This window comes from Nilaparvata lugens, chromosome 11 (genome assembly GCF_014356525.2).
Source record: "Nilaparvata lugens isolate BPH chromosome 11, ASM1435652v1, whole genome shotgun sequence".
NCBI classification, from domain to species: domain Eukaryota; kingdom Metazoa; phylum Arthropoda; class Insecta; order Hemiptera; family Delphacidae; genus Nilaparvata; species Nilaparvata lugens.
In genome coordinates, this window is record NC_052514.1 from 26541895 (window position 1) to 26555409 (window position 13515).

At 34.1% G+C, this 13515-nt stretch overlaps 2 protein-coding genes across 3 annotated transcripts in view; one reads left to right on the plus strand and one right to left on the minus strand.

Annotated features, from left to right (window-relative positions):
• Positions 1-9161, plus strand: LOC111048525. The gene is made up of 2 exons (XM_022334428.2): positions 1-253; positions 8061-9161. Exons 1-2 carry the CDS (start codon positions 133-135, stop codon positions 8330-8332), a joined length of 393 nt encoding a protein of 130 aa, XP_022190120.1. The 5' UTR covers positions 1-132; the 3' UTR covers positions 8333-9161.
• The window catches only part of LOC111048527 (ESF1 homolog), a 26801-nt gene continuing 15913 nt past the window's right edge, over positions 2628-13515 (minus strand). For both annotated transcript variants that reach the window (XM_039438015.1, XM_039438014.1), the window contains exons 10-13: positions 12072-12263; positions 11303-11431; positions 9456-9640; positions 2628-2667 (exon numbers count right to left, since the gene is read on the minus strand). In XM_039438015.1, coding sequence (XP_039293949.1) covers positions 2643-2667; positions 9456-9640; positions 11303-11431; positions 12072-12263 — 531 coding nt within the window. In that variant the 3' untranslated portion in view covers positions 2628-2642. The remainder of the gene's footprint in view (positions 2668-9455; positions 9641-11302; positions 11432-12071; positions 12264-13515) is intronic.

Below are 13515 nucleotides of genomic sequence, written 5' to 3' on the forward strand. Positions count from 1 at the left end.
GAGCAGAATTTGATTTTGATATTATATTAAATTTGAGTAAAGGTGTTTTTGTAAAATTGTCAAAGTTGGTTGATTGAAAAGTAAATTAATTCTATTTCTGTTTACTATTTTAAGAGGGAATTCTTACCGAAAATGGCTTTACAAGAGAATGAGAATCAAAATGCTGATTTCTACAAGGATATTGAAAACGAAATAAATGATAGAGAGGAGCAATTCATAGAATTCTTATCTCATCAATTGGAATCATTAATAGGTAAGAATATTATTTTTCATTTTGTTTTTGAATAATTTGCTTGGCCTTTCTTATTGATTATAATAAAAGCATACTTTTATCCTCATCTCATAGTTTCCTGATTTGATCGGCAATAGCACGGAGTATCTGTGTATAATATAGAACCGGTACGGTACCTACTGAGTAAGTTACCGGGAATGAACAACGTGTGAAACTATATTAGAAACCAAGTAAATATAAATATAGTTTTTCTTCTCTTTGGCAATAATAAAAATGTCTTATTGCATTACATTTTCTATTTTATTGCTTCAGTGTTTTTTATTTTATTGCTTGTGTAGGCCTACGGTCATGCAGGCGCCACACTTTTGCCGAGTGCGTACAAATAACGACCAGCTCAAGAGTGTGGAACTGTGGATGACTACCATGCCAACGCTCACCTTTGCTTTGATTTTTGGTGAGACGGGACAAGCAGAGGCGAGTGGCTTCCTCTACAAGTGCAATTCATTGTATATATAGAGACGACTCTATAATCTAGCTGCGCGGTTGCTGTTGCTATAAATCCTCTATTGATATATTATATATATATATATATATATATGGACTCTATCGCAGTGACTACAGCCTGCGAGAGTAGACAAGCGGCTTAAATAGTAGAGTCGTCGCTAAAGAAATTTCATCTTACCACTAATCAAGATGGGGCGCTCGTCTTCAAAAGACTCATTTTTATTGACCATCAGGCTACAATTCTGGTCACTTTGCAATGTGGATGGCAAAACTAATGGGAGCCGCTTATGTTGGCTATTTGGCAAGCGATTTGGCGAGAGCTTGGCCTAGGCAAAGGCATCTGGTGTTCTATATTATTATATCATCGTATTAAACCGCATTTGATGAGCACAGTTCAAACGGTGTACGACATGTAAAATATATCAAATATATGGTTTCCCTCCATTGAAAGGAAAGTTTTTCATTCTACAAAATCGTCTGAATTATTTTATGATCTCTAGGATTTGAATGAGAAGATCTCAAAGCATTCTCTTGATGAATTCAGGCAGCATTCAGTCAGAGTATCTTTGAGAGCTGTATAAAATTTACCAAGACTGTCAACACTCTTAAGTTCATCCGTAAAACAGTTGAAAATTTTGAGCCCAGCATAATGTGGTTCCCCCTCTATGAGTGGGGTACTATAGTCTATTAATAAGCGCATAAAGTTTAACTATTGTTCGCGGCTCGGGACAATAGTGCGCCAAAACTATACAAGTGTTTGTTTGTTTTTTAAAGCTTCCCAGAGACTCAGAGTATAGGAATTGTCAAAAATGTATAATACCTAATACAAAAAAGAAAAAAATCACACAAAGGAACCCTCTCTATACACAAACTTTTCTGTAGTATAGAATACTCCAACCATCAAAAAACTTTTCAACTCCTCAAAAACATTAATATCTTCACAATTTTTCAAATGAGTTGAAAGCTTTCTAATAAATTTAAGGCCCATATATGTTGGTTTTTTTCTCAAAAAGAGCTGTTCTGTGATACAGTGAAGCATAGTCTCCTCTACAGACGCGGATCCAGGGTGGGGGATAGGGGCGATCGCCCCCTCCCTCAACTTTTCAAATGGTGATTGAGAAAACTACAGTTACTATAGTCAATATATACATGAAAAGGGGATGTGCTTGCATTTTATATCATAGTTCTGATTTTTCAATATATTGTTTTAATAAATAAGAGAAGTCTAGAACCAATTTTTCATGCTAAATGTCTTTGTGATAGATACAGAGTGGCCCAAAAACCTCGTATTTTCTGTTAATTTTCCAGTTTTCAACTATTTCCGCCAAATCCTGTAATCAAAAGGAAAAATACGCCTTTTCTTTAGATATGAAATTCCCAATAAAATGGGATCATTCGGATCTTTCTATCTTCAATGAATACCGGTACTAAGTTACAATTTTTCAAAAATGAGTAAAATTTTAAGGAAAAAAACAATTTTGATGAATCTTAGTTTTTTATTAATAATATATTCTGATTGTTACTTTTTAAATTCATGAATCAAAATCGTCTGGGCGTAATTTTGTGCTCCATACAATTTGAGACTAGGTCTAGCGCTCTATCTCATATCGATTTCCAGGTATACCTAACAACAATACTCCTCCTTATATTTTGTAAAACATCTAAGTTGTACCTTTAATTATCATCAGCAATTCCATTGTCATCACATTGAGATTTCGCACAATGACATAAGTTCATAAGACCACGTTCTATGAGAATCACCCAGATGCACTCAATTTAGTGAAGAGGCGTAAGGACACCTCAATAAGGATCAAAATTTCAAACACTCATAACTTTTGACACAATGATCGGATCGATCTCATTGTACCACAGCTCACTCTTTTCGGCTTATCAAGGCGGTTCAAAATCATGCATCATAAGTAGAATTCGATCTGGAAATAGAAAATTCATCCTTAAGTGTATTTAACCAGTATTTCAATACACAAAGAACTCACCGATTTCTGTATTCAGAGCTATCTATGTATCTCGGTAACCCGTTATTATAAAAAAATTTGATCTTGAATTTTAGAATAGAACCTCCACTTTCAGTTGCTGTAAACGATTCATGGAAGAATATGATCGTAATGTAAGATTTGATCGTTAAAAAAATCAAGAAATCGAAGATACTTTTCTCATATTAACGGTCTAGGCTGTGATATGGTAGGAAACAGTGATTCAAGATGAATTTTAGGCAACTGAGCTCGTAGAGGATGGAATTGTCTACAATTTGAAATCAATCATGAGTTTCTATGATGTATCAGACTCATTTTAGAGACTCTTGATTAACAGAAAAAATAGCAAAAAATTCTTCATTGTAGTGGAAAGAGGATATTCTTCTCCACATCCTTACTAGATTTTGAAATTTTATCCGAAGTATTTCACAAGATACCCAGCCTTGAATATGGAAATTGGTCATTTTTTATGAAATTAAATACTGGTTAGTACATTCAATGATAAATAAAATGATAATTTTCTATTTCTCGATTTCATTCATGATCATGATGCATGATTTTGAACCATCTTGACGAGCCGAGAAGAATGAGCTGTGGTACAATGAGATTAATTTCATTGTGTCAAAAGTTATGACTTCGAAATTTTGATTCTTAGGCTGTGCAAAGGCTAAAAATAAACTTTCTACTCGTGATATTTTTCAAAGTTTTTCGATTTGTATATCATCAAGCTATCAAAATGAAAAATTTTTCTCAGGAAAACATTTTTTTCTCACTTTTTGCTATTGGAAAAAACGACTAGCAGTCAAATATTTTACAATAAATGAATTAATCACTCACTGTGACAACGAGATCTTTCGGCAGGGCCGCCATCTTCTTGGTTGTTTTTTCTAATAGCAAAAAGTGATTTAAAAATAAGTAGTTCGTGTTGGAAAACAACATTGACGAATTTTTTTTCTGATAATTACTTTTTGAGATATAAGTGCCTAAAGTTTAAATTTTTGGGACAGAACATTTCAAATTCGGTAAGAGATAAATCCATGAGATTTAGAGGATGGATTCTTCATGGTATTGTTGATCAAGTAAAACAAAAATTTTCTGAAAATATCAATTTCAAGATAGTTATTCAATTTACTAAAAATAACCAAAAATAACTTTTAGTTGAGTTATTTTTGGTAAATTGAATAACTTTTTCAAAAATTGATATTTTCAGAAAGTTTTTGTTTTACTAGATGAACAATACCATGAAGAATCCATCCTCTAAATCTCATGAATTTATATCTTACCGAATTTGAAATGTTCTGTCCCAAAAATTCAAACTTCAGGCGCTCATATCTCAAAAAGTAATGATCGAAAAAAATGTTTTCCTGAGGAAAATTTTCATTTTGATAGCTTGATGATATACAAATCGAAAAAACTTAGAAAAATATCACGAGAAGAAAGTTTATTGTTAGCCTTTGCACAGCCTTAAGGTGTCCTCTCCAACAAATTAAGTGCATCTAATGGATGATTCTCATAGAACATGATCTAATGAACTTATATGCGAACTTGGTGCAAAATCTCAATGTGATGACAATGGAGTTGCTGATGATGATGATGATGATTGAAGTCAAAACTTAGGTGTTTTCCAAAATACAAGGAGCATTGTTGTCAGGTGTAGGCCTACCTGGAAATCTATATTAGATAGAACACTTTACCTGGTCTCAAATTGTAGAACACAAAATTACCCCCAGAGGGATTCTAAATGGTAACAATCGGAAGATATTGTTAATCAAAAACTAAAATTTAGCAAAACTGATTTTTTCTTGAAATTCTACTCACTTTTGAAAAATTGTAACTCAGTACACATTGGAGATAGGAAGTTCTAAATGATCACATTTTATTAGGAATTATATTATAATCTAAATAAAAGGCGAGAGCAAAACTAATACTGTAGTTGCAGAAATAAATATAAGCTTCGCTTTATAGCTTATATAGCTTCGCTTTATCGATTGAAAACTTGAACAATTTTTCGGGTGTGGGGAGTCGAACGGGAGGGGGGGTCCCCTGGACGACCACCCCTATCACCCCCCTCCCAGGTCAGGGTCCTGGATCCGCGCCTGCTCCTCTATTTCGTGTATTGCATCCATGCGAATCAGCATTTCTAGTCATAGTCTTTCTTCTAACATGCATAATCACCTCATAGATATAAATAGAGGAAACGGTTAGTAAGCCTAATTCTATGAAGTGGTTCCTACAGGACTCTAAATGCATAATATCTTTGATTGCTGAACAGTTTTTTTGTAGCTTAAACACTCTCTCCAAATTCTGGCAGGACCCAACACTCAACAATAGCGGATGTGTGACATTTTGAGTGAGTGGTAGACTGCCATTGTAAGTTTGGTATCATTTAACCTTCTTATTTGTCGGAGAGCAAAGACTCCAGATACAATCCTCCCACAGAGCTGATCAGTATAGCAATCCCAAGAAAGATGCTGATCCAGAACAAACCCTAGGAATTTCACGAAATGAGGCGCGTAATAGACACGTTTTCAACTTTTTGACGTGACAACGTCTTATAAATTGGTTTGCCGGGAGACACTTCAAGAAACTGCGTTACGTTCCCACGTTATGCGCTCACAATGAGAGCGAGTGAGAGCGTTCGTTTCGGTTCACGGTCGTCTGGAAAGAGCACGAATAGGAGCAGTGGCGAGCAACCAGCAGCGACCCGAAGCATTCACCTGGAGAGAGAGTGAAACGGAGCAGTCAACCTGCGCAGGCGCCGCAAGCAATCTCCTGCGACTGCGCCACTAATTCAAAATGTCAAGTCAATGTTTGTCTCTCTCGCTCTTAGGTGGGGCGCGGGCTAACCATGCCCGAGTGGAAGGGACGCGTGCCTCTCACTCACTCTCATTGTGAGTTATTATTTCATCCTTCTTCCTACTATACGAATGAATATTCACATTACAATTATTTTACCACTCAAAGTCGTTGTCACGTAAAACTTTCGCCCGTATACCGACTTTACAGGCAACCATGCAATTTTTTTACAATAAGATGCATCAAAGACTTTATAAAGTTACCTTTGTAAGTCTTTGAGATGCATGTCCTATAATGAGAAAAATTATACGAGTGAAATAGACGCTTTCCATAAGAGGCCATGCATTGTGAAGACCTGCAAAATGAATTCAGCGCGTCTAAGGCCGGTTGCAGACGAACCACTATCTCATATGGGATGTGGGACCGACATACCACAGAACAATACGACTAACGCAGAGAGTCTTTCACACTACATTCGAGAAAACGCTCATTAGTGCGATTGTGGTACAGAAGCTAGGGGAAGCGTGGTGCTCAAACCAGTGGTACCACAATCGCAAGGAAAATAATCGCTACCACAGCGAGCAACACCATGTGGAAGTATTAGTGCCACTGTCATGCCTGCCAATGATTTCAATATGCGCTGCGTTTGTGGTACCACAGAAGGAAAATAGTAGCTCCCACATCCCACATGCGAAAGTGGTTCGTCTGCAACCGGCCTAAGAAGTCCATTTAATTAGGGTCTTAGGCACGTTTTGCACTGGCGCAATACATCTCAGGCATTAAGCACCATTCATAGACAGATATTTAAATTTAGAGAGAAGCAATAATAAATTTCATTATTAGCAGTAGGTACAAAATGTACGTAGGCTCATATACTGTAATATTAAATCACGCTACACATAGAAATATTAGTAGCAGCTACGGGAACGCGGAATTGGTTAATGATATGTCTGGAACTCGAATGTACATGGCATTTCCAATATTGTATGTTTCCTCCACAGCTATTGGACGGCTGGACGCTGTTATAGTCTCTGTGTTTAGGCTTCTTAATAGACCAGGACATGGACTATCCCTCACTCCCCCACCATTGGTTACAAGCGAGTTAGGGCGACTATTAATTTTAGGAATTGAAATTTAAATTTGACTTGGAATATTAGACTAGTTATCTAACTGTGGTGTCCCTAGTGTATAGTTAACTTGGACAACAATATAGTGCCCAAACACGAAAAACTAGCGTCTCTCGACTCTTACTATTCTATTCAGCTTAGTGTAATTATTATATTCTTGTTATTTGTATTAAAACTGTGTTTGAAAACATAAGATTTTTATTTTGTAATTTGCATTTTTTGGAAATAAATCTCTTTCTGTCTCTTGGACTATGGGATGTGACACCATAGGAGTAGTTACAGACCTGAGAAACTTCTATTTATATGAAAGAGCCTACACATTTTAATAGGTACTCGAAAAAAACTGGAAGCCCCCACTTTTTCAAGGTTTAAAGCCCACTTTAAACTTGAAGTTTGAATTCTGATTTGACTACTCTTTGAAGCTAAATACTAACAAGTATTAGCTAACTAACTTGAAGTACTGTGAGTTTGTTTATAAATGTGTTCAGTACGTTAATTTCTGTCTTATTTGATCTAATTTACTGTGGTCTTCTTTGATTTCAATCTTATTCTGTTAAGTATCACAGTCTGGTGTCCTAAAGCAACATAAATTCATCCTAATTTTAGGCATTTTACATTAATAGCCTTGGGTCCCTATTAGACTAGACAGCCAGGGCACAGTCGCTCGCAATGTTGTTAAGCCAAAGCCACATTTTGGCTACCGAACCCTTGTTCTTGTCTCGGGTTTGTACCCGAACCCGAATGTTCTTGTCCGAAATGAGTGCTCGTTGACGGAGTGATCTACTGCGCGTCCTGGCTGTCTGTAGTAAGGTCCACGTTATAATGGCTGTGGAGAAAAAAAGGAGAACAGCGTTGCCAATTCTCTGCCTTGCCAATGCCTTCTATAGAGGATAGCTGATACCGGTATATCTGATGTAATATTAACTGCTCATTCTTGTTTGAAATATTGAACTATGTTTTATTAGTCAAGAAATTAGATTTTACAATGATCAAATAATATATTTTCATAATTGAGATCAATATTCTACTTAATTACATTTCTACGTTGTAAAATACGATCTGGCAAACGTTGCGGAGCTAGAAAAGGATAGTGCTATCTGTTTTGTCGAATGATAGACAAGAATAGAAACACAAATGTTAATCAAGCAATGCCATTATAACGTGGACCTCACTATAATCCAATAGACAGAATGGAGATGATAGCTATAGCATTTGAATTTTCTTTTTCCACTGGTATAACGATTGTTAATCTCTGATTAGTTCGGTACTCAAGTAAATGGAACCATCATTTAGTTTTAGAATAACTTGCTCTGTATTTTACATGTGGTCCACTTTCAAGTAAAAAAGCGGTACAGTATAACAATATTATCAAATCTAACCATCACTATAGACGAACGTAATTTTTTTCAGAACATTTAAACCAATCCACCCTCAACGTTGCTTCAGTTGTCGACGCAGGAATTATGCTGGAGCTACAACACATTAAGGAGAAGACAGACATTTTCTCGGAAAAGATGAAGATCCTGAACTCAGAGCTTGGTGATGATGAGATTGAACCTCAGCCGCCATACCAAAATCCTATCGATCATTCAGAAGTGGCTCAATTGATAGATGAAGTCAAAGTCATTATTGAAGCAAATACTAATCAAGTAGAATCTACTTCCAAAGATACCAATCAATAATCTCCATTGTTTATAAATTGTTGAATATTCTTACTTTTATTAATAGTCAGTCCAAACCAGTGAATCCATAAAAATATTTTTGGAAATTTGTTCTTTTACAATAATGAAAACTATTTGATTTCGTTCATTTTATCATTAGTGGAAGTTTCTTTATTTAAATATAACTTCATTCTCCAATAATGCAATTTTAATATCTCCAATATATAGATAAATAAGTCATGAACTATTAAAAACTCCACATCAATAATGTATTGTAAAAATGTATTAAAATTGTTTATATCTCCTACAATTATTAATGTTAAAAAAAACATTTCGCTGATAAAAACATGAATTAAACTATGAATACCGGTTATTATTTCTTCCTCTAAGTTATCAATCAAAATTCACGATTTACTCTACTTCTACAATAGAATAATTTACATTTAGGCTGATAGATTCCAACAATCTTTGCCATGACTTCTTATTTTTCAGATCTTTCAAAAGATTTCAAGAGTCTTATAAATTTGGACTGGAGGTCCAGCCATGTCAAACCAGAATTCTCTCATTTGACATAGTGTTGAAACTACTGAATAATGTCCTCTTTTCTAAATAAAATTTGAAAATTCATAACTGAGAGCTAAATTGTTGAAAACTGTCAGGTTATATAAGCTACGTAGAATAATGCTAGTAGAAACATAATATTATTTATATACTCAGAGTTTCTACTCATGCTTTATAAAATTCTGGGAATTTCTGAAGGTGGTAATGTAGTGGACATTGAAGATGAACGAAAAACTATAAATTGTCGTATTTATTAAAATAATGAGAAGATTCTTCAGCGTTTGTGCCGATTTCAAGACTTTTTATTCAATATTATATACTAGATTTACTGATATCGATGAAAAAAAGTATTAGTTAATTCTGCCATACGTGATACGTGTCCATTGGGTAAAATGGAGCCCTTATTTGTTAGCGTGCCTATCATCATTATAAATCTATGGTTTTGTAATAAATCCAAAATGAAGTTCAGCTTCACCTTAGGATATTGAAATGAGAGATAAACGTGAGTAATTTATTATTATGAAGAGGAAAATAAATAACACATAATTCAACTGGAAAATTAACAAACATTTACATTTATTACCTCTTTGATTTAGTTTTTGAAAATTGCGTATTCCTTTTGATTGAATTGACAATTTGTGATAGATCATTCGTACTTTCCAGCTTCGATTTTTTGGGTGGATGCAATCCGTTATCAGGTGATGGTTTGACACTTTCAATATTCTTCTTTTTACCCAAAGAAGTGGAATCATTAGTGCTATTTTTATCCTGTAAATTCAAATTAATTTCTATTACAACATCATAAAACAAGTATTTCAGCAAAATCAATGGAGTGGACAATTTGACAATCAGAAGTTTCATAAAACTTTTGAGAACTTACTATTAAATAATAATGAGTTATTCCCTATACGAAGCTTGTAATATGAGTGAATATAATTGGCAATTCTCCTGACATACTTTTTATAGAGTAAGTGTTAGCCTCAAGTTTACTTCAGCTAACCCATGATAACTGTTTGAATATGTTTAAAGAAGTAGACCATGATAACTGTTTGAAGAAGATCATATTCAAATCATTATTTTTAGTTTTAGACCACATGAACTGGATTGTCAGGAATTGATGACAGTTCACCCAGAAAGTCGAATAGATTCAACAATCATTTGTTATGATTGAATATTGTAATAATTTCAAAATCATTAATGTAAGCATGGATATGAATACAATGAAAACACAGATATAGTTATATGAAAATATAGCTATTAACAAACAACAATTTGAAGATGACATTATGAGTCATTCATGACAATATATATTTATAAGGTTCACTTCAGAGCATCAAGAGAAATTGAAGATGAATGATATCTACAGGTATAGCAACGAATATTATTTCAATTTATTGTAACCTTTTCTTTGCTTATACCCTAATTTTATTTAGGCTACTGTTAAATCCTCTCTTAAAGAAAGATAGCACAAAATACAGCCATTTTTACTTTCCTTGCCCTATTACCATAGGTAAGGAAAGTATTGCTTTCCGAAAAAAATTAAGGTACCCCAATTTCTGAATTTCTATACTTTTCAAGGTCCCCTGAGTCCAAAAAAGTGGTTTTTGGGTATTGGTCTGTATGTATGTGTGTGTGTGTGTGTGTGTGTGTGTGTGTGGTGTGTGTGTGTGTGTGTGTGTGTGTGTGTGTGTGTGTGTGTGTGTGTGTGTGTGTGTGTGTGAGTGTATGTGCGTCTGTGTACACGATATCCCATCTCCCAATTAACGGAATGACTTGAAATTTGGAACGTAAGGCCCTTACAATATAAGGATCCGACACAATTTCGATCAAATGCGATTCAAGATGGCGGTTAAAATGGCGAAAATGTTGTCAAAAACAGGGTTTTTCGCGATTTTCTCGAAAATGGCTTCAACGATTTTGATATACCTGAAATAGTCATCGATAAGCTCTATCAACTGCCACAAGTCCCATATCTGTAAAAATTTCAGGAGCTCCGCCCCATCTATGCAAAGTTTGATTTTAGATTCTCAATTATCGGGCTTCAGATACAATTTAAACAAAAAATTTCGAGTGGAAAAGATTCAGCATGAGAATCTCTACAACTAATGTTCAGTAACATTTTCACCTAAAATTGAAAATAAGCTCAAAATTCGAGAAAATGTGATTATCCAATTGCAAACAGTTGGCAACTGTTGATTCTATCAAATGATTCACTATGAAGAGATAGCACACCTCGTGTGTCTCCAGCGTTATTGCCCTGTCACGAGCTGGCTCAAATCTTTGAATAGTAGACTTGAGATGCGCGGGAACACTAGCGTCAGGTGATCAATTCTCATAACGGCAAGGAAAGTTGTGTGAGTGCGCCACACCAGATTTTTCAAGTATTTAATGACCTTCCTTCTTCCTTTCATACTATTTCAATTGAATTACCTTTCTACTGAGCTTTTCGTGAATGAATGCTTCCATTCCTTTAGTCTTCTTGAAATGGGCGTCGGCTGGGTCAATGTTGAAGTGATGTGATGAGTACAGGGCACTGAATCTTTCATCGGCCACGTTTATCTGAAAATATTATTATAATATAGGTTGAAAACACTAGGAAAAAAAACTGTTGTTATGTTCAGAGTGACTGAGATCATAGCTTAATGAGATCGTCTTCTAAGTGTCAGCATTGGTAGAATGAAAAGCATTAATGTTAGTTATACGTAATGATGACAGTAAAGTGAATATCTTTTTTACTCTTTGCACTATTCTCAATAATATTGACAAATACTAACAGAACAATAAAATAAATAAATATTATTATCATAAAGTTAATCTAAAATAGATTTCATAGTTTTAAAATGTTATAATATTTGTAAAAGAATTATTGAAAAGATATTGACGCGTAAAGTAAAGAAATACTTCATTCAGAAAATTATGTCATAGAAAGCATGAAAGTTTCCCGATATTATAAAATTCAAAGTAATACTAAGTATTTTCAAGCTAATACTCATTTAAACATTATTTATGAATCAATAAGTAATTAGAGATGATTAACTAATAATTTAATAATAAAAATATGTGAACAGAACTGACATAAACTTGAATTATTAAAGTTTACTTCAGCATAAAATTAATGAATCAAACTATTATAAACTATAGAAATTAATTGAACAAAAACAGAATCATAATTGGGCACTGTAGAAATACATTTAATTACCTTAAAATCATCATCATATGGTGCAGCCACTTCCTCTTTTTCTTTCTTCTTGTTTTTGATAAGCTGTTTTCTTCCTTTCCTCTTTTTCTTTTTCTTTGAGTCATCCTCATTCTCCATAATCTTTTTCAAATTGAAATGTTTTTTCTTTGTATCTTCGCCGTTTTCATTCATGAACAGTAGTTCAAGTTCCCTCTGAAAAATGTTTTAGAACATTAGAAATAAATTCAATATGAATGACTTAAAAATTGTTCATAAAACCATCCGTGATTGTAAATAGCCACAAACCATAAGGGCAACTTTAATTTATTAATGCTTAATACTAAAAATCACCCACAATCATTGCAATTTGGTGGGAATGTATTGTAGAGCAATACTAATACTCGTAATTTAAGTCCAAATCAACTGTTATTCTACTCTGGTTGAACTCTAACGTATCTCAAATAAGAAGAGACAAGAGAGAAATTAGTTGTATAGGGGAATTTTTAAACGGGACTAATATTTTTTACAGTCCGGGTCCTGTAGCTTTGCCTATCGGCGGAGAGCCTCTAGGAGTAGACTACAATACTACCCGTTCAAAAACATAGAACATTTGTTAGGAGCTTCCTCCATCTAGGGATGGAGCGTACTCTGGAGCGTATGTTTTTTAACATAGTGGGAATATCACCCCGCGAACAATTCCTTGCCTATATGCAGTTTCAAAGCTACGGGACGCGTACTATACTTCTACATCAAGTGTCTTGAACGATGTAATTTGTGAATTCACTAATGTGTTACTAGGAGCGATTTTCTCAAACGGGGATGCGTTATAGCGGGGTTATAGTTTAATGCTTAAATAGATTTACGGGAAAACTACATAATCCACAATTATTAATATAACGAGGATAAGAATTATCGCTAACAAATACTCTAAAGACTTTAGTTCAACAAAAATATTGGTAATATAGAAAATAGCTTTAGTGAGATTCACAACAAACTCTTAGCTTTCCTTATAAATAAAAGCATTGCTTCCCATTCTTCTGTCGCAGGGAAAGGAATGCTGCTACTTATAAGGAATGCTGACAGTCTGAAAATAATCTCACTATAGAGGGAATTCGATGACTGCTACTATTATACACAAAAAAAATTTCTATGGACCAGGAGCTTTTGCACTATTTTGGATTTTCAAAATAACATAGTTCTGTGATCAATTATTGTGAATCTATTAGCATTTAATATTTCAACGATGAAATATTTTCTGAATTGGTAATATTGCACACATTAATACATTAATCGATAACTATATGTATTACATTGATTTACTGCAATATTAATGATTAAAGTTTTTCTATTGAAGCATAATATATAATCGATTATTATCAAAGGAGAAATCATTCTTCCTCATAATCTATAATATAATAAAGAAGAGAACTACTGGCTTATACACGTACATGATAGGAAATTCACG

Bases quoted from the DNA above. Each gene is read 5' to 3' on its own strand.
- LOC111048525 (XM_022334428.2), top strand. From the start codon at position 133: ATGGCTTTACAAGAGAATGAGAATCAAAATGCTGATTTCTACAAGGAT. The intron at 254-8,060 runs GTAAGAATATTA...AATTTTTTTCAG, and splicing joins TCAATTGGAATCATTAATAG to AACATTTAAACCAATCCACC.